This window comes from Lynx rufus, unplaced genomic scaffold, assembly GCF_022079265.1.
Source record: "Lynx rufus isolate CCGP_SWC_20201006 ecotype Redwood Valley unplaced genomic scaffold, mLynRuf1.p SCAF_2, whole genome shotgun sequence".
Lineage (NCBI taxonomy): Eukaryota > Metazoa > Chordata > Mammalia > Carnivora > Felidae > Lynx > Lynx rufus.
Genome location: NW_025814834.1, coordinates 208,575,619 through 208,603,488, shown reverse-complemented (window position 1 = coordinate 208,603,488; position 27,870 = coordinate 208,575,619). Strand labels below are relative to the sequence as shown.

The following is a 27,870-nucleotide window of genomic DNA, read 5'->3' as shown; positions in this document are numbered from 1 at the left end:
TGCCATTCACCATTCACTTTATTCAGACACCCAAGCATACCGCTCTCCCCCAAGGCTACAGACGGTCTCCTCTGCACATGTCATTTCCACAGTAAAGAAAAACTCCATCGTTCCCAGATCCGTGAACAAAGGAAACTTTTAGGACTTCTTCCATTCATAGCAGAGACAACAGCCCAGCCAATCAGCAATGCTTCATCCACAAAATGCCCATTTCCTTCCCCTACCCCCACTCTCCCCTCTTTTAAAGCTGCAAAGGTTACAACAGTAACATTTAAAATCTACTCACTTTAGGAGAAACACGGTGAGGCACTCATTAATTTATATCTAAAAGTAAAAATAAATAATGAGGTTCTTGAACAGGACAACTTCCTCTAGGTCAGAAGAGGACTACAGCCTGGGGGTGAAACGAGAGGTTAGCAGGTACCACAAAATGGTAGATTCTCTCCTCCTTGGAATCTCTTGCAGGTTGAGACAATTCAGTGGTATTAAAAAAGGCCTCAGCTTGGACACAACTTAGGTGAAAAGCACTGACCCAACAAACCAGGACACTATTTCGCACTCGACTTTGATGAACTGAATCAAGGACAGGGTGGCCCACCCTGATGAATGACAGCCTCCAAACAAGGGGCTCAGTTAAAGTGAGTTTTGAGACCATATATAGATTCCTCAACTCTTTGGAGAAAGTCCGTGAGAAGCTGGATCAGTCTTTAAGCCTCAACTAAGCCTGGATCTTCTTTCTCGACGTAAAACAGCAAAAAGCACCTGCGAGGTGGAGTTCTCAGTAAGAGTGCCCTCCGGACTTTGAAGCATGAGGCCGGGAAACAAAGATCTCTGGACAGGTCTGGGAAACACAAGAGGCAAACCACAATCAAGTTAGGCAGGCCTCACAAAAGAGAAAAATCTGTTGGGGGTCTTCGAAACAACAACATTCACGAGTGGGCAAAAAAAGGAAACAGGGCAATAGCCTTCAGACGTTGAGGGCAAGTCCGTCGAGATGCTTTGAGATTCTCGGCTGAGACAACGTGTGAGTTCAGCCTCCGTGCGCCACCAACACCGCAGCAGACGTGTCCCGGAAGGAGTCTCCACAAGAGTCCCTCTTCTTCCCCACGACTCCGCTGACACAAGCACCCAACACACATCCTCCCCCGGCCTGTCACACTGCAGCTTCCTGTCTGACCCTCTCAGCCCTCGGCTCTCTGTTCTCTGGCAGTGGGTCTTGGGTCTTTACCGCCAGGCCCGATTCAGGAGTTTCACTTGTGCCAGTCTCTTAGTGATCATGGTGGCAAACACCAGGCCAAAGAGGACACTGCTGATTAGCACATAGTCATAGTCGTCCTTCAGGACGTCAAACTGCTTGGATGGGTAAACTCGAGTTTGGTAAATGTCCAAGCCGTAGGCCACAACCTAGAAGGCAAAAGGAGCGAGAAATACGTAAGAAAGGTGGCCAGTGGTCCACCGTGACCTCAAACTCTGGTAAGAAAAGATATGGAATCCTCAGCTGTCTCCTGGGGTGAACCAAAAAGCAGCGATCACACACAGCGGCTGTGGGCTCTACTCACCAAACAAGTGGACTCCAGGCCTGAGGGAGCCGTGTAAATCCCTCGCATTCGAGAAACTGTCTGGTTGTAGTTAATGAATCGCTCTGCATGTATCTGCACGTCTGGAGAGTACGGGATTAGGTTCTCCTCTCTGCAAAACATCAGCCAGGACTGGCATTCAAAACTCCTGCAAGGGGATCTCTTGGCTGCCCTTTTTGAGTCCCAGGAGGTTTCCAGGCCACATATCTAGCCTCAAATCTTCCTTCAACATCTACTTGCATCATGTAGTTAAAAATTTAGCAGCTGAATGTCAGCAAGGGCTACAAGAAAGAAACCTGTGTGGAGAGTAACATCTGGATTCCTACCTCGTTCTAAATCTAAGAAAACAACAGGATGCAACTTCACCCTAGAGGAGGAAAGTCAGGGCCACTCTAAAACTCACCCACGGAGCCACACTAGGCCAATTCCTGCTCTTTGCTCCACAGTGACTCGGTCCGTGCTCCTTGGAAAACCCTAGGATCCTCCCACGTGTCTCCCCAGCTTCAGCCGCCCCTCTCTCCAAACCACACACCCCTTCCCCCCTGTTCCCCTTTTCCTGCTCCCTCTTCCCCACACCCCTAAGTGAAGAGGATTTGGGACAGAGGTGGAGAAATATGCAGAGATGATGGCTGTCAACACAAAAAATTACTACTAACAGTGACAAGCTTTTGACTTCCCCACATAACCCAGCCCCCATTGCCTCCCCGAGCTCATTTCCTAGTGTCCCTCCATCCCTGCTAGCTGCTGTGGCCACTGTGGCTTCTTCCCTGCCTCTGGCTCACCAGCCATGATCTCAGGGCACAGGCACTGGCTATCCCCTGCCTGGAAGTCTTCCCTTACATCCACAGGCTGGCTTCTGACCTCCTCCAAGGCTTCACTCCACAGTCACCTTTCCAGAGTGGCTTTCCCAGGCCACCCTCTCAAATTTCACCCCCAGGTACCCCTCCCCAACCCTTCATAGCCCCAGTCCCTTTTTTATTTTCTCTCCGTAGCATTTACAAGTACCTAACATAACATTATTTCTTTTGCTTATCTCATTTAACCTCCTCCACCAGAATGTTAAGCTCCAAGAGGGCAGAGAGTTTTGTTGGATTTGTTCACTGCTATGACCCCAGCCCCAAGCACAGCAGAACGGCAGACAGCAGGCCAAGGACCAGGTTTGTTCAATAGGTCACCTTCTCAAGGTCAGAGCCTTCAGCACCACCTGCAAGGTCTCACCTGCTTTGTTCTGTTGGGATCTCAGGACGGCGGGGATCCAGCAAGGCCTTAGGAAGGGAAAGAATTGCTCCGGAAGGTAGCCCAACTACACAGAAACAAGTCAACAGAGGTAAATGCTCACACAGTGATCCAATCCCAAATCGGGGCTAGTCACAAAAATGTCATTATCACAGAAATTTAAGATAGTTTCAAACCAAAAATTGGGTCATTGAAGTGCCCTTAAGTGGCCAAAAACAGTAATTCAAGAATACACATGGGTCTGAATGAAGGTTCCCACTTTTGAAGATACTGGTTTCTTCACACATCATCCTGAGACCTCAGGAAATCAAGTTCTAGAATCAAGAAATGGGTATGATGAGAGAGAAGAGCGCAGAAGGCCACTTGATCTCTTCAGCCCTCTCCTTTCCCTCCAGTGACAGCCGCCCGCCCCAACAAAGCGGGCGTCCCCACCGCTGGCCAAACACCAGAACACCAGGTATGTGCGTGTCGCTGCAGGCCACAGGAGAGCCTGCTGGTTACAGGATGGAGGGACCAAATCTGGGAAATCCACAGATTTGAGAATAAACTAGTGATCCAAGTGCCTGTCGGAGCTGAGAGTCCCTGACGTCTCTAGTAAAATCCAGCAGACCAAGCAGCCTGCTAAGCTGTCACTAAGTCCCGCACCCAGACACAGAAGGAGACCCTAACCCCTGCCGGTTTCCGCAGTATCAGCACAGACATGACATCAGGGCTCAATTTGCTGGGTGAGGTGAAAATGCCTGACAGAGAAGTGACGTGGCTCATCAGAAATGAGTCGTGCCGTCTCTTACAGGTGGCAAAGCCGGACTAAGGAACTTTCTCGGCTGAAACAAAGCCCTCCTCACTAACCTCCCCTACGGTGGTCAAACAGGGTGTGCCAGTGTCGTATCTCCAACCGTGTCCTTCAGTGTGACGCCCTACGGAAACCCCGCCACCCCGGACACCCTCCCCTGGTCACTCACTGAGCAGGTGCCGGCTGGTGATGCCCCGCTCGGTGATGGTGGCTTCCATGGCACTGATGGAGGAGGGGAAGATGTAGGACTGCTGGAGGACCTGGGGCAGCTGGGGACGGTCCAGGGAGCTGAAGGCGGTGGCGTTGTACTGCTCGGTGCCCTCGTAGAGCTCCAGCGCGGTAAACTCGTTACGCCGGGCCTTGGTATTCCAGTACTGGTACTGCAGAGAGAAGAGAGGGCAGCTTGGGACGCGGCTACTGGCTCAGCGGGAAAGGGGAACTTCCACAGGAAGCCAGCTTTCCGACGAGCTACACGTCCAGGGAGGAAAGAAACCACCCAGCACCCCACTTTTCTTCCTTGCTGCCAAGTTTACTAACTTTCAGGGTAGTTTTATCTAGTTTTATCCAAAGTGCACCATAACACAAAGGGGTTTTCAAGATACTCAGAAAGCAGAACAGTGAGTCAGCGTTTGAGTGCTTATTACATGGCAGGCGTCGTCCCAACCTAGGCCACAGGACACTCTGCTCTCTCTACTTCGCAAATGATGCAACACACTGGCTCAAATAACTAGTTCAAGGTTATACAGTCAGGAAAAGGCAGGGCTGGCATCAGCCCTAGGTGGTCTAATTTCTGAGTCTGTCTCAACTGCCATCCAGGGTTTGGATCCTACAAAAACACAAAGCAGCCACTGGTTGCAACAAGAGGCGATGAAAGGATTCGAGACCAGCCATGTGCTCTTGACTGTGTCACGTCCCTGGTAGTGACACCTGTAGATCTGCCCCTCCTTACCACCACCCAGTTCTCGGAGTGCACAATGTGGACGGGGCCCTTGGCTTTCCTCTGCACGGAGGAGTGGATGATGCGCCCGGTGACACCATCAACGAGGAAGATGCCGATGAAGGTGCGCTCGTGGTGTATGTCTGTGCTCTCCGTCACCACGGCCAGCAGGTTGGGGTTCAGGCTCTGGGGAGAAGGAGAAAAGAGGTCCTTCAGAACCACAATGGCAAATCACGAGCTCCACTCTGATGTGAGCCCTGGGCACTGCGGCAGACCTGGAGCCTGCCAGCCTGGAGGAGAAACCAGACCTCCTGGTCAGAAGAGCTTCCTATTGGAGTTCGTCTTCCCTGCACTGGATCAGAGTCCCTGGGTGCCGCGTGCCACACCGGGTGCTTGGCCTACATCGCCTCACTGAATCCCGTAAACCACCCTGCAGTGGAGCTGTGGCTCTCCACATTTGGTAGGCGAGGAAAGGCTCAAGGTAGTTAGTTATGCAACCTGCTCACGTCACAGACACAGCAAATGGTTAACTCAAGATACAGGTCTGCCCACTCACGGACCTAAGTCATCACTGCAGCGACACTGTTTCTCTCCACCACTGCCCTCCCTACCACTAAGCCGATGGCCGAGTCTGCTCTGGTCTTCCCTGACCTGCTGGTACAATGTGACACAGGGCGGTCACCCTTCTGGAAACACCTTCTCCACCTAGTGTCCGTGACACGTGCCCCCCTGCTTCTCCTCCACCCCATGGACCCCTCCTTCTCAGTCTATTCTGCGGAGTCCTCATCTCTCCGGGCTCCTGGACCTCGTCTATACTCGCTCTCATGGTCACGTCACCCACAGGAGCTGGCAATGGCCAAGGCTGCATATCTATGCCAGACTCTCCCCGAATTCCAGGCTTTGACAGGCTGCCATCTCAGTATCTCTTCCTAACTGTCCCATCTCACACCTGACACGCCCCAAAGGGAACTCCTGTCCTGCCCCTGCCTAAAGCCTGCTCCCCGTGGGCCTCCCCCTGCGTCAGGGTCTAAGACCGGAGACCTCCAAGCCATCCTGGACTCCCCCTTCTCTCTCTCCAGCACAGACCCAAGCATCCCATCCATCAGCATATCCCACTGGCTCTACCTAAAGACACACCTGGAATCTGGTCCCTCCTCACCCCCCACCGACCCTGGTCAAGCCACCACCACATCGCCGGGCTTACTACAACAGCCTATGCGGTCTGCCTGCTCTCTCCCTCGGCCCTCTGGTCTCAACACAGCAGGCTGAGCGAGCCCTTCATCTTGGTCGTTTACGTCACATTTGTGTTCCCAACTCCCCACTGGCATTCCATCTCACATGACCTAAAGGCCAGAGTGGCAGCTGTGGTATGCCCCGCCACCTGCCGCCCTCGGACCTCAGCAGCCTGGACTTTCCTCACTTACCCCATTCCAATCACACCATCCTTGCCATTTCTGGAACACTCCAGGCCCACTCTGGCCTTCCTGTCTAGAAGGTTCTTCCCCTGCTATCACACACTGTCACTTCCTCCTTCCGTCCAAGTTTCACTTAGGTGTCACCATCTCAGTGAGGCCCTCCTAACATTCCTATTTTAAATTGCACCCCCTTCCAATCCCAGCTCCCCATTCCTTCTTCTCAGTTTCACATTTTTCTGTAATCAACCTCTAATTTGCTGTAAACTTATCTATTTATTTTCGTTATTGGCCTCTCCAGAATATACAACAGCCTCAATTTTGTCTATTCTGTTCACTAACGTATCCCAGAATCTAAAAAAAGTACCTGACATCCTGATAGCACTCAAAAAAAATGAAAGAAAGAAAGAAAGAAAGAAAGAAAGAAAGAAAGAAAGAAAGAGAGAGAGAGAGAAAGAAAAAGAAAGAAAGAAAGAAAGAAAAGAAAAGAAAAGAGTACAGCTTCCCCTCACTGGTATTCCTTCTAAACCCCAACCACAGTCTAACCATGAGAAAAACATCAAACAGGGGCGCCTGGGTGGCGCAGTCGGTTAGGCGTCCGACTTCAGCCAGGTCACGATCTCGCGGTCCGTGAGTTCGAGCCCCGCGTCGGGCTCTGGGTTGATGGCTCAGAGCCTGGAGCCTGTTTCCGATTCTGTGTCTCCCTCTCTCTCTGCCCCTCCCCCGTTCATGCTCTGTCTCTCTCTGTCCCAAAAATAAATAAACGTTGAAAAAAAAAAAAAAAAATTTAAAAAAAAAAAAAAAAAAAAAAGAAAAACATCAAACAAAAACTGCCTACAAAACACCTCCCCAGTACTCTTCAAATCTACCAAGATCGTGAGAAACAAACAGAGACTGAAAAACGGAACAGAGCGGAGGAGACTAGAGAAACAGGACCACTATGTGGAGCATGGGGTCCGGGGCTGGGGCCTGCGGCAGAGAGGGACCTCAGCGAAAAACCTGGTGAAGCCTGAAGAAAGTCTGGAGTTTAGTTAACAGTCTTGCACCAATGCTGGTTTCTGAGTTCAGACAGATGTACCACAGTCTCCCAGGAGAAACCAGGTAAGGGGTGAATAGGCAAATTCGATGCATGGTCTTTGCAGCTTCCCTGTAAATCTAAAATTAGGCCAAAACAAAAGGCTAATTGAAAAAAGACTAAACTAAACAATGTGTGTGATGAATATGAATCTATTCTATTTTTTTCAATCCACTCTACTTTTTTCAACACAGAAAAACATAAGCACTCTAGTAAATTTCACCTCATAAAGGTCAATCACATAGTGAATGTATTTTTCTCTAGTACAAGTCAAGCATACTTTAGAATTTGTGTTATTTTGGTCGTTCTAAATAAGTCAAACCGACTGCAGCCACGTGGAAGGCACCCATCAATAAAGATTTCAGATCAATGGCTCCAATAGCATTAATTACACAGCAGTACACTAACCACGGTCTGTGTTATCGTCAATCTTCAAGACAATCCTGTGACGTAGGTGCTCTTATCTCCGGTATATTCTTGAAAACAGACCTTAGGGGAGCCTACCCAAATTACCCAGGACAGAAGTTAGCCTGCGGCAGAGCTAAGTCTGTACGTGGACAGCCCAGCAGGCCTGCACTCTGCGGCACGGCCTCACGCCTGGGGAAAGCAGCCTGCTCGTCAAGGCTCCTGGGTCGCGCTACCCTGTTCTATCCCATCTCCTCCTCCAGCTCAGCCCCTGCTCTGCAGAGGGTGTAACCAATGACCACTACTACAAGGACTGCATTCTCTCCCGGAGGTGCTGCAGCCCACTGGCCACCTCTCCGTCTCCCTCCCTTCCCCACGAACTAGTGTCAGACCACAGACGTGGGATTTCTAATGGATCAGCTAAGGCTCAACCCCAGAAAGTTCTATCAGCGCTACCACTAGTAACAACAGCTAACCTCTAGTGGGTAGTGGCCACGCGCCAGGCACTATGCTACACGTGAGCATTCGTGTGATCACACAACCCTAGGAACAGGGTATGTTATACTCGTTTTACAGACAATAAATTAAGGCTCAAAGGAATGAAATGACTCACTCAAGGTCAAGTATCTGCCAAATCCTAGAGCCAGAATCCAAGCCATGCCCCTCTACTTGACACCAGACTGCTGAACCATACCTTATAGAGCACACTGCGGTCCCCCATCACACGGCCCTGGGAATGAACGTGCTCGCTGCTGCGCTTCCCCTTCACCTTGACGATGCGCTGTACTTCTGGGGGAATAGTCAGCTCCCAGCTTAGCTCAGTGGTAAGATCCTAGGGCCAGGGCAAGAGAACCAGCACTTATAAACTGGAGAGCACACTTAGACCCACAAGAGCTGTAGCCAGATACGTCCCATACTCCTTTATTTGGGGCCTCTGTGCTGGAAGAAATGGAGATCAGAGCTCCTAAGAAAACAGTAATAAGGATCTAGTTTGTGCAGGAGTTTTGGAACTCTCGGTTTGGTTCAGAAAGATACTAAAGCTAGTAAGAAAGGAGAGGAATATTCCATGGTATCCCACTGTTTGTCTGAGTAAGAAATATCCAAAGAAAGTTTACCACTTTATTACTGAAGGTGAAGATTCCTAGGGGTGCCTAAGTGGCTCAGTTGGTTAAGCGTCTGACTTTGGCTCAGGCCATCATCGTACTCTTCATAGTTGGAGCCCCACTTTGGGCTCTGTGCTGACAGATCAGAGCCTGGAGCCCACTTCGGATTCCATGTCTTCCTCTCTCTCTGCCCCTCCCCTGCTTGCTCATGTGTGCACGCTCTCTCTCAAAATTAAGTAACATTAAAAAAAAAAAAAAGATTCCTGTATCTGAGGCCAGCAGTAAATTACTAAGCTGTCAGGGACCCTGAAACATAACAGGAAATGTTTTTTGGTTTTTTTTTTTTTTTGGTTTTTGGTGTGTGTGTGTGTGTGTGTGTACACAGTTTGTTTTGTTTTTTTTTTTTTAATTTACATCCAAATTAGTTAGTGTATAGTCCAACAATGATTTCAGGAGTAGATTCCTTAGTGACCCTCACCCCTTTAGCCCATCCCCCCTCCCACAACCCCTCCAGTAACCCTCAGTTTGTTCTCCATATTTGAGTCTCTTCTGTTTTGTCCCCCTCCCTGTTTTTATATTCTTTTTGTTTCCCTTCCCTTATGTTCATCTGTTTTGTCTCTTAAAGTCCTCATGTAAGTGAAGTCATATGATTTTTGTCTCTAATTTCACTTAGCATAATGCCCTCCAGTTCCATCCACGTAGTTGCAAATGGCAAGATTTCATTATTTTGGATTGCCGAGTAATACTCCATTGTATACAGATACCACATCTTCTTTATCCATTCATCCATCAGTGGACATTTGGGCTCTTTCCATACTTTGGCTATTGTTGATAGTGCTGCTATAAACATGGGGGTGCATGTGTCCCTTCAAAATAGCACACCTGTATCCCATGGATAAATGCCTAGTAGTGCAATTGCTGGGTCGTAGGGTAGTTCTATTTTTAGTTTTTTGAGGAACCTCCATACTGTTTTCCAGAGTGGCTGTGCCAGCTTGCATTCCCACCAACAATGCAAAAGAGATCCTCTTTCTCCATGTCCTTGCCAACATCTATTGTTGCCTGAGTTGTTAATGTTAGCCATTCTGACAGGTGTTAAGAACATATCTCATGGTGGTTTTGATTTGTATTTCCCTGATGATGAGTGATGTTGAGCATTTTTTCATGTGTCGATTGGCCATCTGGATGTCTTCTTTGGAGAAGTGTCTATTCATGTCTTTTGCCCATTTCTTCACTGGATTATTTTTGGGTGTTAAGTTTGCTAAGTTCTTTATAGATTTTGGATACTAACCCTTTATCTGATATGTCATTTGCAAATATCTTCTCCCATTCCGTCGTTTGCCTTTTAGCTTTGCTGATTGTTTCCTTCGCTGTGCAGAAACTTTTTATTTTGATGAGGTCCCAGTAGTTCATTTTTGCTTTTGTTTCCCTTGCCTCTGGAGACGTGTTGAGTAAGAAGTTGCTGCGGCCAAGATCAAAGAGGTTTTTGCCTGCTTTCTCCTCGAGGATTTTGATGGCTTCCTGTCTTACATTGAGGTCTTTCATCCATTTTGAGTTTATTTTTGTGTATGGTGTAAGAAAGTGGTCCAAGTTCATTCTTCTGTATGTTGCTGTCCAGTTTTCCCAGCACCACTTGCTGAAGAGACTGTTTTTATTCCATTGGCTCTTTTTTCCTGCTTTGTCAAAGACTAGTTGGCTATACATTTGTGGGTCCATTTCTGGGTTCTCTATTCTGTTCCATTGATCTGAGTGTCTGTTCTTGTGCCAGTACCATACTGTCTTGATGATTACAGCTTTGTAGTATAGCTTGAAGTCTGGGATTGTGATGCCTCCTGCTTTGGTTTTCTTTTTCAAGATTGCTTTGGCTATTCGGGGTCTTTTCTGGTTCCATACAAGGAAATGTTCTTTATAGTCAAAGAAAACCAATACGTATAGCTTTACAGTTAGATACATTTTTTTTAACTATTTACTTGAGAAAGAGAGAATGAATGGGAGAGGGGGAGAGAGAGAGAGAGGGAGAGAGAATTCCAAGCAGGCTCCGTGCTGTCAGCACAGACCCAGACATGGGGCTTGAACCCACAAACCGTGAGATCATGACCTGACCCAAAATCAAGAGTCAGATGCTTAACTGACTGAACCACCCAGGCAGCTAAATACATTAGTATACATCCATACTGCATATATGTGGAGCCTTGGGGGGGGGGGGGGTGGGGGCAGGGAGAGAGACTAGAAAGGGACACAAGAAGGGCACCTGGGTGGCTCAGTCGGTTAAGCGTCCGACTTCGGTTCAGGTCATGATCTCGCAGTTCGTGAGTTCGAGCCCCATGTCGGACTCTGTGCTGATAGCTCAGAGCCTGGAGCATGCTTCTGATTCTGTGTCTCCCTCTCTCTCTCTGCCCCTCCCCAGCTCATGCTCTGTCTCTCTCTCTCTCTCTCAAAAATAAATAAACATTTAAAAAAAAAAGAAAGGGACACAAGAGCCCCCCAGGGTCCCGGTGCCATACGCTGCTTCCTGATCTGAGGGCCATGTACACAACCGCATTCCTCTTGTGAACGAGTGAGCCGTAACCTCATGGTTCTGCATTTTCTCAATACCGTACATTGACAAACAATGGATTTAACAAAATAATGAGGTAGAAAACATACTAAATAAAAGGAACAAATTTCACAAATTCCACTTAAGTAAGAAAACCTGAATATGAACCCCACACACTCTATGCTCCATACCACCGTGACTCCAGTATTTACAAATGCACAGAAAGGACAAGGGAGGATGCACGGCCAACTACTGACACACACTCCATCTGCAGAGGTCTGCTCATGTTCTGTGTGCTTCTGGATCAATATTTACAACATGCGTAACTTAAGTTTTTTTTTTTTTTTGAAATAAAATTTGTATTAAGAGCAAATCAGGCTACATCGCCACCGGCTCCTGTGAAGCCATTTGAATGCACGAAAACCTCCCCAGGGAGTAAGGTCCCCAGTACGCTCACCTGGAGGTCAACGACCCAAGACTGCAGTTGGCTTATTTCCCACGTAAGCTTAGTGTCCTTTGTCCTCCTTTGGCTGCTGTTTCCTCCCATATGTCCTCAGGACTCCACTGATCATGACACCCATGAGTTTGCTCCCCTCTACCACAAAGAACCATCTCTTTCAAGGTCCCCTTTTTACCAACTTGAAGGGACAATTTTTTTTTCACCCACAAGACTAAAGAAGATGTTTTCCAGGGGCGCCTGGGTGGCTCAGTCGGTTGAGCGTCCGACTTCGGCTCAGGTCATGATCTCACGGTCCCGTCCGTGAGTTCAAGCCCCGCGTCAGGCTCTGTGCTGACCGCTCAGAGCCTGGAGCCTGTTTCGGATTCTGTGTCTCCCTCTCTCTCTGACCCTCCCCCATTCATGCTCTGTCTCTCTCTGTCTCAAAAATAAATAAATGTTAAAAAAAAAATTAAAAAAAAAAAAAAAAAAAGATGTTTTCCGGGGAGACCGTTTCCCGTGCTGTTTCTGTAAAGGTCGGCTACTACAAAACGTCAGGAAAGGACACTTTTTTTTTTTCTTTAACATTTTTAGGACAACAGCAGCTAAAACTTAGATGGCATTTATCATGTGCCGGACATTACTTCATGTGATTTACACCTTCATGTGATTTACAACCTTATGGGGGTAGGTCCTACAATCATCTTATTTCACAGATGAGAAAACAGAGCATTGGAGAAGTCATAAGCCCGAAGTTACAAAGTTAACAAGTGATAGAGCTTGGCTTCACTCAGACAGCCGGATCCAAGCCCTTAAGCTCTACACTGTATTGCCTCTCAAAAGACCCTGCAGGACAGGATGGAGGGCCTCTGGTGAGTCCACAAATCCCTTCTGTCCACAGCCCTACTAACGAGGCCAAAGTCAGCCCCTTGTGAACCTCAGAGCTGGACCCCAGAGCCAGTGTCTACACTGTTTGCTAGTGCTGGGCTCAAGTATGTCAGCATTAGAACAAATCAATCTCATATCTAAAAATAAAACTCAAAGCACACGTTCCATCAGGAGCGGGTCAATAACATCATCCTCATACAGAAAGTACGACTCATTACTCAACCCGGGTTCCCACCTCCCACCCGCTCAAGGATGGACAACATCCCTTCTCTCTGCTATAGAAAAAGAACATGGAATAAAAACTCCCCAGGGGAGGAGCACTTGGGTGGCTCAGTCGGTTAAGCGTCCGACTTTGGCCCAGGTCATGATCTTGTGGTACAGGAGTTCACGTCCCAGAGCCTGCCTGGGATTCTCTCTGCCCCTCCCCCACTTTCTCTGTCTCTCTCTCAAAATAAACTTAAAAATTAAAAAAAAAACCTCCACAAGGGCAGACTTCACGTATCGGGCACTCCTCTTTCCACAGCACCTAGACCCTCGTCTGCCACATAGCAGTCGCTCAGTATGAAAATGACCACGAATCAGACATCGGGATTATGCTGATACGTCTACAACAGAATGCATGCTATAATCCACTTCTTAGTGGAACATCCGAGGGACACCCTTACTCCTCCCCAAAAGGTCCTGCCACGAGGCGCCTTCCCTACCTTTCGAAGTCGATATCCACATAGCCGTCCCTGTTCTGCATCCACCAAATAGAAGAAGATGGAAGGGGCGAGCTCATGGAGCTGTCGCAAGACATTCCGAGTGGCTGGGAACGCCGTGACCTTGAAAACCCCAGATAGCCCAAAGAAGGAATTAAAGGAAAAGGACTCTCCATACAGTTTCTCAAGACTCATTACTGTTCACCATCAAAAAGAGCCTTAAGAATAAAATAGCAAATCTTAAAAGAGTTGAAGTCCACTGACCCGACGTGGGGCGTAAGTCTACTTTTGCTAAGAGCCCGAGTTTTCTCAGGTGCAGGAAGAGCCATCGGGTGGCTCAGAGACGCCCCTCAAGCCCACACACGTGCTGGCTGCTTTGACCAGCTCCGACCACATACCTCCCCCCACATCTGACCCTCCTGGATGCCCTCCGGCCACTCGGAAGTCTCGCACCTTGTACTCATCATCGATCAACAGCAGCACCTTGGCGTAGTCTTGATCCATGATGGGGAGAAGCAAAGACTGCAAGATGGGGCGCTTCAGCACCGGAGGGGCCACCTGACTCCACTTCCCGAAAATGGGATTGAAGACATACAGCGAGCTCATTCCCGTCTCCTGAAATGGTCAAGCAAACAGTCAGACTCCGCCAACCGGAAAAGAAGGCAAGCGCTAAGGGTACATCTGGAGAGCTGGGACCTCGGCTCAGCTGTGACAGCCTCTCCAGTGCCCTCTGGGTGGATTCCCTCTTTGTGCAAAATCACGTCCTGCCTCAGTGGGAACGGTCCTTGAGGCTAGCGTGTCAGAAGGCAAACAGGTAAACTGCCTGTGGCTCCAAAGCTAACCAAGCACCGGACATGCTGAGGAACAAACAAAACGGTCGGCACCGACCGATTCGGCAGTGTCTACCAAACCGCCTTTCCGAGGACATAGAGTGAATCCACAAAAATCCAGCTAATTCTGAGAGGCAGAGATAAACAGCTTGTGTCCAGCTCTCCCTCGTCTAAAGAGGAACCGGTGGCCTGTGTCTCTGGGAACGAGGAGAGCTGGCTCGTTCCAGGTCTGGTGACGTCACAGCTCCTCCAGAGCCAACCGCCCCCCCACCGGTCCAGGATGCTCCCACCACTCAGGCAAACAGCTGCCTAACCCCTGAACACCCGTCCCTAGCTATCCCAGCATGCCAAAGGCCCCGGAGAAATTCGGCTTGCAAAACACCAAAAAGCCACACCTACTTTGGCTCAAATCCGAGGAGGACAGCCTCACCTTGTCCTTTACCAGAAGGGTGCACTGCGGGGGGTGGGGGAAATGGGCAGTAGTTCTCTGGACCATCAGTTTAAAGGAGGAGTCTGGCTTGACGTTGGGGAGATACTGTTTCCACAGGATGGTGCCAGAGCTGCTCTCAATGCCAAAAAGCTGCAAGATAAACAAATAACTGGCTCGCTACTAGAGAGACAAGCCGAAGAACCGATCCTATCCTTGGAGACTAGAACTGGCGCTATCCCCTACCAGAGGCTTTTTGCTTCCCACTGGCGGAGCCTCAAAAGGTTTGGGTACCCGGGGCTTCAAATGCCCTCACCTTGCCTGAGGCCGTCACCATCACCATCATCTTCTGGAGGTTAAATTCGTCTCTGGCTAGGGTGTCAATGTTGACCTCATTCTTAATCTGGCTTCGGGGCTTCCGAGCGTCGTAGAACATCTTCCAGAGGTGGGAGGTCCATGCCTGCAGCAGGATGAGCTGCGACGAGAGGCGTTTCAGGAACATTCCCAGCAAGCCGTCTGGTGTCAAGGAAAAGGTAACGCAACTGAGGCTCCCTCCTCATCGGACTAGGTGTTGCCAGCAAGGGGCTTCTCCTAGCGAGGGGTCTCTCCCGCTCCTGTGGGGCATTCAAGTCATCCACACGCCAGGCTGCAAGTCCAACGGGCAGTCCTTTGTCTGAAGCTGCCCATCTCACGCTCAGGTACAGCCAGGCAGGAACTTCCAAAACCTGCTTTCCTGGCTCACAGTACTCCACCTCCTGGAATCTTGGGAGAGGAGACTAACTAGGAGGTCAGGGGTCAGCCACGCAGGCTGTAGCCATGCTGGCATGTCTCCGCCACGGCCCGCATCCAGAATGGCCAGAGGGAAGCTTCTGGGTGCCGCGACAAAGCCACAAGAGGGGTGAGTATCGGGGTGCAGGACGTAGAGGCAGGTGCACTGTGGACAGGTACTCCCATTACCCACTGCTTCGTTCCCACCCCGTCAGCTATTTAACCTATTCCCAACAGACCAAGTGATGACTGACCCCCAGAGCTATCACTCACTCCACCCCACCCCGTGACTGAGGATGCCACCCTCGAGTCTCCTCCGGAGGGTCAACGTGGCCATCGGAGCCAGCCAGTGTGAATAAAGAGCACGGTCTCTGGTGTCGCCTGAATTAAAATCCCAGCTCTACTACTTACTAGCTGGGTGACCCCTGTACATAACCTCTGACCTCTGGTTCCTCATCTGTAAAACCACCTGTCGTCTGCTGGGCTATTGGGAAGATCAGACCACAGGATATACACACAGGACTTCACACCATGCGGGGTCCACGGCGAGCGTTCACTGAAAAGTAGTGCCTTTGCATATCCTACTTTGCAGCAACCTCAGCTCAAGGAAGAGGAGAGCCAACGGGACAAGTCACAGCCCCAGCGATCCATGCACACACGGTAGGCACCTCATCGATGCCAGCCAGGACAAACAAAGAACTAACCAAAAGCTAGCCACGCGAGCAGGCAACGAGCAACAGGGCAGCAGGAAGCAGATTTTACCTTGAATTGCTGGATCCGGGCAGCAGAAATGAATAGTAAAGTCAAATTAATCCTCAGCTCAAGAAAATCCACAATGCCTACCGGGGTGCCTGGCCCAGAGGAGGCCGAGGAAACACCAGCTGCGGAGCGAGGTGAAGGGGAGGGAGGGAGAGGCGGGAGGCAGGACTGACCAGAGGGGAGTGAACCAAGTCCAGCCTGCGGCTTGGGACTGGCCGGCGTCAGAGGGCACCGCCAGTCACCACGACAACCGCACCCGCCCAGTCACACCTCTCCAGAAAGATGTGGCTGGGGTTTAGGGATGCCTGACACAGTGCCTAGAGAACCGAGGTACCGAGGCAACGGTAGCTATCATTCTACTGAGTCAAGCTTCCTTTCCCTCAGGATCTCGCCACAGAGGGATGCACAAGAGACTCCTTCAGAAAGAAGAACGGTTACCTAAATCCCATGGCCACAAATGCCCCGGAAACTGGTCACAGAGCTAGGTCCACACAGACTGGCAAAACGACTGTGCCCAGGAAGCCGGGGAGGCCACGAGCCAGCGTCTCTTGTGGTCTAACTACCAAACCCGTTCCCGGGGCGGCCCCTCCAGCAGCCCTGCTGTCCCGGCCTCCGTGCCTACCCGCCTTCTTGCCAAATTCGCCTTCCAGCTCAGCCTGCGCGCCAGTCAGGGGCAGATCCACCGTCTCCAGGCACACCACCTCTGCCAGCGACTCCTCCCGGCCCCACAGCATCACCTTCCCTGCTACAGAAACCCCGGTTACAAAAGCCAAGCCCGCCTCCCCCATCGCCTGAACGCACTCTTCTCCGTGGCTCAGGGATTCCAGCAGCTCCTGTGGGAGACAGAGAAGCAGCGGGGGAAGGGGGGATTCAGCAGCTCAAGTAAGGGGAGTTCCATACCCCCCCCAGAATGCTAAGGGATTACTCAAAAGCAGGTGACATATGGCTCTAAAAAACATTCAGGCTACACTCCGCTGGAATCTTTGCCAGCAGCCGGTCCACAGACCCCAAAATAGAGCCTGACTAGAAATCTGGGCAGGCCTGAAGAAAAAAGAAGAGGGCCGAAGGAGGTCTGCTCACCCAGCTGCTGCAGAAACAGCACCAGGTGGTCCTCCGTCTGCACCAGGGCCCGGTAGCCCACGGAGTCATCCTTCTTCAAGAACACCTGGATGTAGAGCTGTGGGCAGAGTGAGAAGCACGCAGTCGGCGAGCATCCACACGCCTCTGAGCACCAGACCCCAAAGGCCGAGGCACAGGGAGTGGCTAGGGGCCCGGCTCATGGTGTTATTCGCTGTGTAAACAACACGGCTACTGCTCAGACCCCCCGCAAGATAACGTGAACTCGTCGGAGCCGGCGCAGGGGTGCTGGGCTGCAGCTCGGACCTCCCCAAGGAGGAACCTGCGTGCTTCCCGGGCGCCACGTCATTCCTCGTGCTCCGATCCCCCGCAGAGCGAGCAGAAGGCTCAGATCAGATGTTCCATTTTGGAGACGAAGAAGCCACGGCCCCAGACAGGCTGAAGAACACCCTGAACGTGCAGAGTGGCAATGCGGGGCGACAGCCGGAAGTGCAGGCTGTGGCACCGGTGACCCCTTAACAGCTCCGTGACTCTGGGTGGCATCCTGAATCTCACCAGGCCCAGTTTCACTGGTAAAATGAGGGTAGTATAGCCACTTCACAAGGCTGGTGACAGGCGGCGTCCAGTCGATTAGTGCGTTTATGAAAAGCTCAGCACAGCGCCTGGCACGCTCACCGCTTGGCATAAATGACACCCGCCTCTGCTGTGATTCACAGGGACTTGCGACAGGTCGGCTGCTCAGGAAGAACTAGAACCCGTGTCCGGAGAGCCCTAATCCAGGGCCCCAGGCTGCGAGCTGGCCCTGAGGAAGCGAGGCTCACGGTGAGAGGCTCGCAGGACAGAGCCTCAAGACCAAGGCCCCGACTCACCCGCTCTGGCCGAGTGCCATTCTGTTCCAGGCTGAAGGTGATGGTGGTGTCCAGCAGCCGCCGACCCGTTTCCACTAAGTAGAGATTAATGGTGTAGGTCTGGTTGAAGCACGCCAGTGAGTCCTGCGGGTACGGACAACACGGGGTAACTCGAGAGATCCCCCAAAGCAAAGCCCCACAGAGGACGTCCAAGAATTGGGGTGAACCACCCTAGAGGGGGACCAGGCCAAAAGAGGAAATACACGCAAAGGAAAACAAAAGGAAAAAAGAAAGCTTAATCCTGAGACGGAAGTAAGGTACCTGAGTAAACAAACAGAACTACGACTGCCGTACTTGTTTCAGAAGGAAGTCGGTGCGGCACAGCAGACTTCCCAGAGGTAGGACCACAGAGCTCTCCAGAGGAGCTTCGGGGACAGGGGACGCAGCAACAAGCGTGCCACCCAGGGTCCCACACACTGCCCCGATGCAGATGCACAGACTACCACTTGGCAATACCAGCCAGGACCCCAGAAGAGACAGGGAAATTGAGCGCCAGAGGAAAAAGTGCTTAAGAACAGATTCTAGCGTCTCTCCTTCCAAATTCCCAACTAAAGAGGATCCAGAGAAACCCGATTTCATTTACAGAACGTGGCAAACCCCATGTGAGGCTGAGGGCTCCAGGAGACCCGCTCCAAGCCTCAGCTGCTCCCAGCTTCCCTGGAAGGCCACCCCTGTCTCTAGGTCTGGCACGATGCCAGACGCCCAATGCTAGTACTCAATGCCACACTGTACCTGAGAACTAGACTTCTCCGAAAAACTCCCCAGTGACCCATCTTCAGAACTGCTAGGTTTCTACGGGGGAAAAGAGAAGGACAGAAGGAGAAAATTTAGCCAAAGGGTCATTCCCCAGTCACCAAAATGAAGCTCTCACTTCTGTGTCGTCTCAGCCCCTGGAGAAGACAAACCTCACTCCTGACTCCTGCCCAGAGAGCCCGTGCAGCCCTTAGCAGCCCCAGGGGAAAAGTGAGGTTGTAATATTAGGGTTCATTCCCGGGGACAAGGGGGTATGCAGAAAGTTCTGTAGAACCAGCGAGAACTTATTTCTCAACGGCTTCCTGCCCCCTGCATTCCAACCGCCCCGACTTTTGGCTCTCAGGGCTCCTGGTAGATACGAGGAGATGCTACTCTCAGTACTCACCACTTCACTCCGACAGGTCACGACCGCAGCCACCGTCTTCTCCCCAGTGGTGGCAAAGCTCACTAGGGCAGCCTGGGAATAAAGCAAAGTGCCACTTCCTAAATGGGGCCCGTACCAGCCAGTGGCCTTACAGAGGAGCACCTCTACAGGGAGGTCCCCTAGGCCTTGAGGCTAAAAGTGCTCCTGACTTTGGAGCACAGCAGCCAGGGCACATGAGAACAGACGAAGGCCCCAGGTGCGTCCATAGCTGCACATAAGCCTTTCCCCGTACCTCCAACACAGGCACAGGCCAGTCATAAATCTCATGCTGTTATTAGTATCTACACGGAAGCTCGAATTAACATCCCCACCCTGCTGCAGACTAAGAGGAAGGCCCTAGTTTTACTCTAAACATTCTTTGTGACTCTCAGAAAAAGAGTGTTCCATTTCTGCTCTAAGGCTAACCCCTCTCAAAGCACACACAGAGATGTCTGGACCCGGAGGAAACATCTACAGATTCAGAGGCAGGGTTTTCTAGCTTCGTGACTTGGCTAGATTCGCCTGAATCCTATGCTGCCTGCGGTTACCTGTGGGAAGTTCTTGAGCAGACTCAGGACCCCGTGACGATAGTGCAGCAGAGCATAGTGACTCGGGGACAACTGCAGGAAGAACTGGGCCCGAGAAGGATCCACCGGGTTGGGCTGCGTGGGCAGGACCCGGGGCTGGAACCCACTTGCAAATTCCAAGTCAAGAGACTGAAGGGCAAGAAGAAAGAGGATTAGGGCTAAACGCAGGCAAGTCACTGATCCACTGATCCATCCCAGGCCTGCTTCCCCTGCCCCACTTTGCCAGTGAAAGTAACTAGGCCATGGCATGTGGCTCCGGAAGCTCCCATTCAGGTTCCCCAAAGAGAAGAGTGGCCCATTTCCCCTCACACCAGGTCAGCCAGAAGCCTGACCTTTTCCCAGCAACTGCCAAGGCTCAGGAAGGAAGCAGCATCACCAGGAGAAAGACTTTCCTAAGCGGCAAAGCCAAGGCCTTGGGCCAGAGGGCCGCAGCACTACCTCTCACCTGCAGTGGGATCTGTCTCAACTCCCACTCCGTCTCCAGGGCCAAGGTCTGGAGGGACCGTGAGCTCGGATCAGGACACACCAGCACAGCCTCATCCACCACACCACAGGCTCCGGTGAGACTCTGAAGCCAGGGCGTTGAAACCCTGACCTACAGGAAAGATAGCCTAGTGAGAGAGGTTCGTGAGAATTTTTACATTTCCCTCTCGGCTCATCAGCAATGTCACCACCAATCTCACGGGGGGCTAAGATCAAAGGTTCTTCATGGCTGGCTCTAAAGGACTTCTTCCCATCCCTCCCAACCTCTCAAGAGCTCCAAAGTTGGAGAAAATCAGGATTTTGTTTCTGGTCACTGGAAAAACATACCCAGTCGTCTTTAAGACCTGATACTTCAGGTAAGCGTTTCTCCACTATATTTATCAAATGTGGTTTCCTCGCTATCTCACGGTATCATCTCCTAAGAAACTCACAGGCAATGAAAGCAACTTATGTAATTTTCAGCCACCCCAGTAGAGCACCGTGTACAAATGTGAGGGCTTTAAACAAACACTGGATGAGAAGAAAAGAGTCCCAAGTGACAAGAATCAGGGACCACGAATGGCTTCTGCATCTTCCCGGCCAAGTTCTCTGGTCCTGGATGCAAAGAAGGGCTCCATCTATTCCCCTCCACAATCCACAAGGCTCTTCAAGCCGATGCCTTGACCATACCTGCTGAACAATCTCTCCATCTTCCACGTTAAACTTGACAATGTTCACGTGGCTGAAGGGAACGACTCCGAGGGCCCACACCACCCCAGAACCGTAGGAATACATCATCTGGTAATGGATGCTGTCACTAAGAGAAGAAAAAAGGCAAGGAGCAACAGCTTCAGCTGTGGGACAGGCCCATCTCAGGGGTTCTCTAAAATCAGTCAGGTCCTGGGGCACCTGGGTGGCTCAGTCGGTTAAGTGCCCGACTTGGACTTGCCCGACCTGGTTTGTGAGTTCGAGCCCCGCAATGGGCTCCGTGCTGACAGCTCAGGGCCCGGAGCCTGCTTTGGATTCTGTGTCTCCCTCTCTTTCTGCCCCCTTCCCCACTCACACTCTGTATCTCTCTCTCTCAAAAATAAACATTCTTAAAAAATAAAATAAAACAAAATAAAATAAAATAAAATAAAATCAGTCAAGTCCTTAGCCAGAAGTCACAAACTAGCAGTCCCCAAGTAGGTTTTGTTTGGCTCACAGTTTTGTTTTGTTTGTTTGTTTGTTTGTTTGTTTGTTTGTTTGTTTTTTAAATAGTCGTCAATATTTAGAACTGAGACTTTACAGGGGCGCCTGGGTGGCTCAGTCAGTTAAGCATCTGACTTCGGTTCAGGTCACAATCTTGCCATTCCAAGTTCGAGCCCCACATGGGGTTCCATGCTGACAGCTCAGAGCCTAGAGCCTGCTTCGGACTCTGTATCTCCCTCTCTCTCTGCCCCTCCCCCGTTTGCACTCTGTCTCTCTCAAACAGGAATAAACCATAAAAAAAAAAAAAAAAAGGAACTGAGACTTTACATGTAAAAATCAGATTTCTAGCTCTTCTTAAAAAGTAGGAATGGCATCCCCAAGCATTCCTATAGGGCGCCAATCTGCTGGGTAAGGCTGCCCCCTGGAGGCCAGCCAGGCACACTGCAGCTGCCGGCAAGCCCCATTGGGCCTCCTTTGCTCCAGGATGCCATGCACTTGGCCACAAAGGAACTTGAGTTTTACACTCTGAAAATGGCCACAGGTCTAAGCCAATCTTTTCCTTTCCTCCCTGCCTCCTAATCCCTCCCAGCTTTCCACATCTAGGACTTCTGGAAACCATCTCAAACCTCACCCAGCTCCTACCCTGGCCTCTTCTTCAGTTGTTCTGATTCATAACATGAATGAAAGGCTGAGTCTAACTGAAGACGTACTTGGGTGGCTCAGTTGATTAGGAGACTGACTCTTGATTTCAGTTCAGGTCACGATCTCACAGTTCATGGGTTCAAGCCCCGTGTCGGGCTCTGTACTGATAACATGGAGCCTGCTTGGGATTCTCAGTCTCTCTCTGCCCCTCTCCTGATCACGCTCTCTCTCAAAAATAAGTAAACATTAAAAAAGAAAGAAAGAGGGGCGCCTGCCTGGGTGGCTCATTCGGTTGAGCATCCGACTTCGGCTTGGGTCATGATCTCGCGGTCTGTGGGTTCAAGCCCCGCGTCGGGCTCTGTGCTGACAGCTCAGAGCCTGGAGCCCACCTGGGATTCTGTGTTTCCCTCTCTCTCTGCCCCTCCCCCGCTCATGCTGGCTCTCTCTGTCAAAAATAAATAAACATTAAAAAAAAAATTAAAAAAAAAAAAAAAAAAGAAAGAGAGAGAGAGAGAAAGGCTTAGTCTGACTTGAACCAGAAGTCAAAAAGCCCAGAGTGTTATGACCAGGAGCAAGTGAGCCACTCCCTTTGCCGGACTGCCTCTAGTGCCCAGTTTGAGAATTTTCTCCTCACTGCAAAGGAAACGCCAGAGGTAGCAAGGCCTTTGAGCGCAGGCCTACATCTAGTGAGCCCCACACCATCCATGTGATACCAATATAAGGTGAGCCTGAGCCAGAACAAACGCTTCAACCCTCAAGGAGACACAGGGGCTTGTGGAGAGCACGGCGAGGCAGTCATCACCGGGTGGGAAGGTGGCCTTACCTTTCTGGGAGATGTTCCACCCACTTTAGGTGCCCACTGGAGAGATGATGCAGGGCAAGAGTGGTCTTCTTCAGGACCGCGATGTACCTCACTGATGCCTGCAGGCCTACCAGCCCAAGCGCCTGGAAACTGAGCACAGGTACAGGGGTGAGCACGGCCTGGCACCTCCGGGGCCTCGGACTAGAGGAGACGATCTGGAACACTACCACTGCAGCTTGGTAGGTGAGAAAACAGGCCTTGGAGCCAAACACATCAGAATCCTAATACTGGCTCTGCCTGTGCTTGGCTGACTTGAGGGGCTGCATTTCCAACCACTCGGCTGTTCTGCTCCCCTGAGACCCCAGGAACCTCCTAAGGGTTGCTCCCCCCACCCCGCCCCCAGGACTGCACAGCAAGCAGGTGATCCCTCTACCGTGGCAACCTTCACACAGTACTGCCACTGAAGGCTACGTGCTTGCCTCCCCCAGCTGACAGTGTGTTTCTTGATCTCACATTCACACGTGTGTTCCCACTGTCTGGAGGGCTTGCCAAGTGTTTGCCAAATACATTACTATCAGAAGAGGTATAGGCTACTGCAAATGACCCTGTAACGGAAACAACCCCGGCAAAGGTGTAACAGTAGCCCAAGCTGCTCTCGCAACGTAAAATTAAAACCCTGGGAGGTTTACATGACATTCCTATACCTAGGACATTACAGAGTTCTCAAGTCACGGTAAGATGAGGACCACCATTTGAGGGCAAGGATACACTCTGCACCTAGCACAGAAATCTGAGCCTACGGGGGTTCAATAAACACTGGCAGAGTAACCACATGTTCCATGACCTCAACTCATCAAGACACTGGGTGTTTGATGTTCTTTGGCTCTTCGGTGGTCCGTGAGGAAAAAAGCCAAAAGACCCGGAATTGCTGTCCATGCAGACCTGTGTTCCAGCAAAGCCTCACGCCAAGCCTAGGTGAAACACAGCTTCTTTGCCCTCTACCTGCCACTGTCCAAGGTAATCTCCCAATTCAGGCCCCCAATGTTAGTCTCCCAGGAACGCATGATCCGGCCTCCATTGGACACAGTGATTGCATCTGGAAGAGAAAAGACCACGGTGAAGTCATCTCCCCAACTGGCCCTCTGTAGCCTCCTCCGACAGTCTGTGTGCAATGGCCGCACCTCTGATGTATGGACGCAAATGGAAGTTACTTGCAATACCTGTCCTTTCCTTTTGAAAACACCCCTTCTCCTTTCTTAGCCAACCCTGCACAAAGGAAGGAACCAAGGAATGGGGAGATGGGGCCAACACCACGAGAGAGACAAAGCAGGACTCTGCTTACCCTGTCCACAGAGCAGCATGGCGTCCACAGCCCCTTCTGCTGTGCCCTTGTCGACATGGCGCCACACTGAGAAACATGAGAGTCAGACATTACCATAAACTATAAAAGAGAGGCATCCAAGGAGACAGGTAGGAGAGAACTGAAGAGCTCTTTGTTTGCGTAGCAGTACCCAATTTTTTTTCAAAGGAGAGAAGGATTACAGCTAACTGGCAATGGTCTCCTCCCACTCACTAGGTAAGGAGGGGAGGAAGGGTTGAGAGGAGCGACTCTTATCCCAGTCTGAAGTCTCTTCACTTCCCATAACCCCTGCCACCCTAAACATACGATTGACAAAACAAAATCTCCGTGATCCACAAGAAAAGTAGTGATCGTAAATTACATGTCCACAATCTTAGTGCCTAAAAACATCCATGAAAGCAGCATAAGGAATTGGGAGTGGCATCCAAACCTTTACTGCAGAATAAAAGAACGGGTTTTTTGAAGCAGTATCTTAAGAACTCGCAGGAGTTCTCTTACTCACAGTAAGAGATGCATCTTTTGGCCAACCTGTCCCTAACTTGAGTTGCAGCCAGGAAGACTACCTAAGCCATAGGCCATTCTGGATTCACTATGGTCAGCCATCCCATCCCAAGCTAATGGCCTACACAGGTCACTCACAGATCTCCCCCGTCCGAGAATTTAATGCTGCAATCACATTCTTTTCTGTGGCCACAACCAACTTCTTGGATCCAGGGGAAAATTCCAAGGAGGCAAACTTGAGCTTCCCAACATACTGCTGTCTCCTGAGGAAGAGAGTACAGGGCAGTGAGAGGGGTCAAAATCATCACTGCACAAAATATTTTGGGAAAAGACAACTGTGCCAATACGTGAGGTTGTCACCATCTTAGGTCCTTATCTTAGGACACAGGAGAAATGTCTGTTAACGAGATCTGACCAAAAGCAAGATTTCTATGCAGTGTAGTCAGAAGCAAACAGAACAAGGAGAAAGAATACACCCTGGTAGATAAGAAGTGCCAGTCTTCCTTTTAAGTTCACATGTTTGTCTCAAGTGACACATCTGACCAAAACCCCCTGGAATAAACATTAGTCCTCTCGGTCTTCGTTAACAGAGGGACTAGACGCTCCTATTACACATGAGGAAACAGACACAAAGCCTGTTGTTCACAAGCACACAATCCAACTTGCCCTTCTATTTTCACTGAGCTCTGGAGAAAAAAAAAAAATCATGCAGATTCTCCAACCAAACTCCATAGATGGGGTCAGGCTTCTGTTCTCTACAGCCTTTTCGAGCCCACTCCATGCTTGGGATCCATTTGACTCATTACTCAGACTTCATAACTTTGAACACCGTTCTCTAGCATAAAGGGAATATAATTAACTCTGCATGGCTCACTACCAAGTACACAGGAGGTGCCCACACATGGCTGTTAGGCAAGAAATACTCTCATCTCTGGCAAACTAAACACACATGGCATTTACACTAAATTTCTCTGGTGGTGTGGTTTGGTCTGGTTGTTTTTTGTTGTCATTGTTGTTTCGTCTTCTTTTTTAAAGAAACTGAGCAAATAGACAGACCTATGTGCCATTTGACAGTTTCTACTGGTATTTTCACATACTTAATTCTTGCTATATCTTTTAAATGCTCTATGAAGTACATAGGATAAACGTTACTAGTTTGATTTTACAAGTAATAAATGACTACTCTCATTTTACACATAAGTAAACTAATGTCTATTGAGGTCAACTAGTTACTGTCAGATCTAGAACACAAAACTAAGAACTTCTGACTCTAATACCCAAGCTCTCTTTTAAAATATTGCTATCTTTTGGGGTGCCAGGTGGCTCAGTCAGTTAAGCGTCTGATTCTTGGTTTCGGCACAGATCATGATCTCACGGTTCATGGGTTTGAGTCCACAGCGGGCTCTGAACTGACAGCATGGATAAGCTTGCGATTCTCTCTCTCTCTCCCCCTATCTCTCTGCTCCTTCCCCGATTGCTCACTCACACTCTAGCTCTTGCTCTCTCTCACACTCTCTCGAAACAAATAAATAAACTTAAAAAAATATATTGCTATCTTTTATTTGAACTGCAAAAGTAATGCCTGCTCATTGTAGAAAATATTAAAACTATGTAAAAGTATGTTTTAATCTTAAAATGCTTAAAATACCACCACTATAAACTTTTTGGTGTTTTAGGGTATTTCCTTCTGTTTATTCTTCTATTTGTAAATTGCATATACCTAGTATTTGGTAAGTTTGAATATCGCAAGCACATATATGTAAATACACCATATGCATGTAATATTCACATATTACATTGTAAGGATTTGCACATATCATTAAAAATGTGACTCGAGGGGCACCTGGAAGGCTCAGTCGGCTAAGCCTCTGACTTCAGCTCATTATCTCACAGTTCACAAGTTTCAGCCGCGCATCGGGCTCTGTGCAGACAGCTCAGAGCCTGGAGCCTGCTTTGGATTCTGTGTTTCCCTCTCTCTCCACCCCTCCCCTACTCATACTCTGCCTCTCTCCTGCTCTCAAAAATAAATAAAAAAGCATTAAAAAAAAAACTTTTTAGTGTGACTCGAGTTGCCTTTGTCACACTGTGTTATGTCACATACAGATACATCTGCCCCACCAGACTGAGCTACTTCCTAACTCTGTATCCACAGCACCTAGAACACCCATTGGCCCATTGCAAGCACTCAACAAATACATGAATCAATGTGTCTGATACAGAAAAGACTGCACAGAAGAGGAGGTATCCAAGCTGGGCTCTGAAGAATAAACTGTTCCCTGAACAGTAATAATAACGGGTAACATTTACTAATTGCATTCAATGAGCCAGGCATTGTACTAATTTAAAGGAATGATCTCCCTCATCCTTACAACTACTGCAGGTAACAATGGACTACTAGTAAACCCATTTTACAGATAAACTTTGGCACAGCGCTGTTGAGTCACTTTCCCAAAATCGCACAACCCTTAAATGGCAAAATTTAGTTTCAAATAAAAGCAAACCAATTCCAGGACCTTAAGGAAGGGGGCGGGAGTGAGTAAGTGAGTGAATGAATGAGTTAATGGCACCTCCCGGCTGATGTGAGGCTTGCCGGGTCTTATTCTGATCCCAGGGTTGAAGTTGCCTGGAAGGGAGCAGAAAGGGCACTCGGTTTAGGACCTGTCTTGACCCAAGCCTCTGTTCACATACCCAAGAGACGCCAATTCACGGAAGAACGAGAGCTCACTGAGGGGCTGACGACCCCCGACACCCGGTAGATCAGAAACCTGAGTCACAAAAACAGGGCCTGACGGGGGAGGATGGAGCAGTGACCTCTGACCACAAACCCAAGCATGCCTGAATGTCAGGGCCGGCTTCACGGGCTAGCGACCTGTCACCCAGGGACTGGCTTAGAAGTGCCCCTAACGCTTGGTTTAATGCTCTGCTCTGGCCATCTCAAAACTCTTCATTTTTCAACGCGGGGTCCCACATTTTCATTTTGCACTGAGCCCCGCAAGTTATGCAGCCGATCCTGCTGCCTGTAACGGCCCTCCCTTTAGCAAGCACATAGGTACTGAGAAAATAGCCACATATTTCCCGAACAGGCCCCACACGCACGCACCAATCAAACTTGCCCACTTGGTCTTCGTAGACCGCGTCCGAAAGGACAAGCAGGGCGGCCCAGAGCCAGGGCCAAAGAGTCGCCCCTACCGCCTCCGCCATGATAGGAGCCCAGGCCGCCGCCGGCCCGGCATGCACCGGGCCGAAGGCTCCGCCTCCGTGGACCATAGAGTTGGGAGCGCACGCGCAGCCCTCGCTGGGGCCC

At 50.0% G+C, this 27,870-nt stretch overlaps 1 protein-coding gene across 2 annotated transcripts; it reads right to left on the bottom strand.

Moving 5' to 3' along the window:
* EMC1 (ER membrane protein complex subunit 1) lies at nucleotides 1-27,785 on the bottom strand. Of its 2 annotated transcripts, none has more exons than XM_047083965.1 (23): nucleotides 27,667-27,785; nucleotides 24,705-24,829; nucleotides 24,048-24,113; nucleotides 23,708-23,801; nucleotides 22,727-22,855; nucleotides 20,761-20,887; nucleotides 20,054-20,203; nucleotides 19,570-19,737; nucleotides 19,004-19,075; nucleotides 18,598-18,657; nucleotides 17,827-17,949; nucleotides 16,961-17,057; nucleotides 16,503-16,625; nucleotides 14,670-14,869; nucleotides 14,357-14,506; nucleotides 13,550-13,711; nucleotides 13,100-13,219; nucleotides 8,130-8,267; nucleotides 4,556-4,729; nucleotides 3,776-3,986; nucleotides 2,796-2,880; nucleotides 1,560-1,689; nucleotides 1-1,404 (listed from the first exon to the last, which is right to left on the bottom strand). In XM_047083965.1, the coding sequence occupies exons 1-23, from the start codon at nucleotides 27,765-27,767 to the stop codon at nucleotides 1,225-1,227; spliced, it is 2,985 nt and encodes a 994-aa protein (XP_046939921.1). In that variant the 5' UTR covers nucleotides 27,768-27,785; the 3' UTR covers nucleotides 1-1,224. The 2 variants fall into 2 exon arrangements, with proteins under 2 accessions (XP_046939921.1, XP_046939922.1); XM_047083966.1 differs by having other exon boundaries at nucleotides 16,503-16,622.
* Between the last annotated feature and the right edge of the window lie 85 nt (nucleotides 27,786-27,870).

Excerpts from the sequence above, each read along its gene's own strand:
- EMC1 (XM_047083965.1), bottom strand. The coding sequence starts at position 27,767 with ATGGCGGAGGCGGTAGGGGCGACTCTTTGGCCCTGGCTCTGGGCCGCC. Across the intron at positions 18,658-19,003 it reads TGACCTGTCGGAGTGAAGTG|AAACCTAGCAGTTCTGAAGA; the intron begins GTGAGTACTGAG and ends TTTCCCCCGTAG. Across the intron at positions 17,058-17,826 it reads ATGGCACTCGGCCAGAGCGG|CTCTACATCCAGGTGTTCTT; the intron begins GTGAGTCGGGGC and ends CTCTGCCCACAG.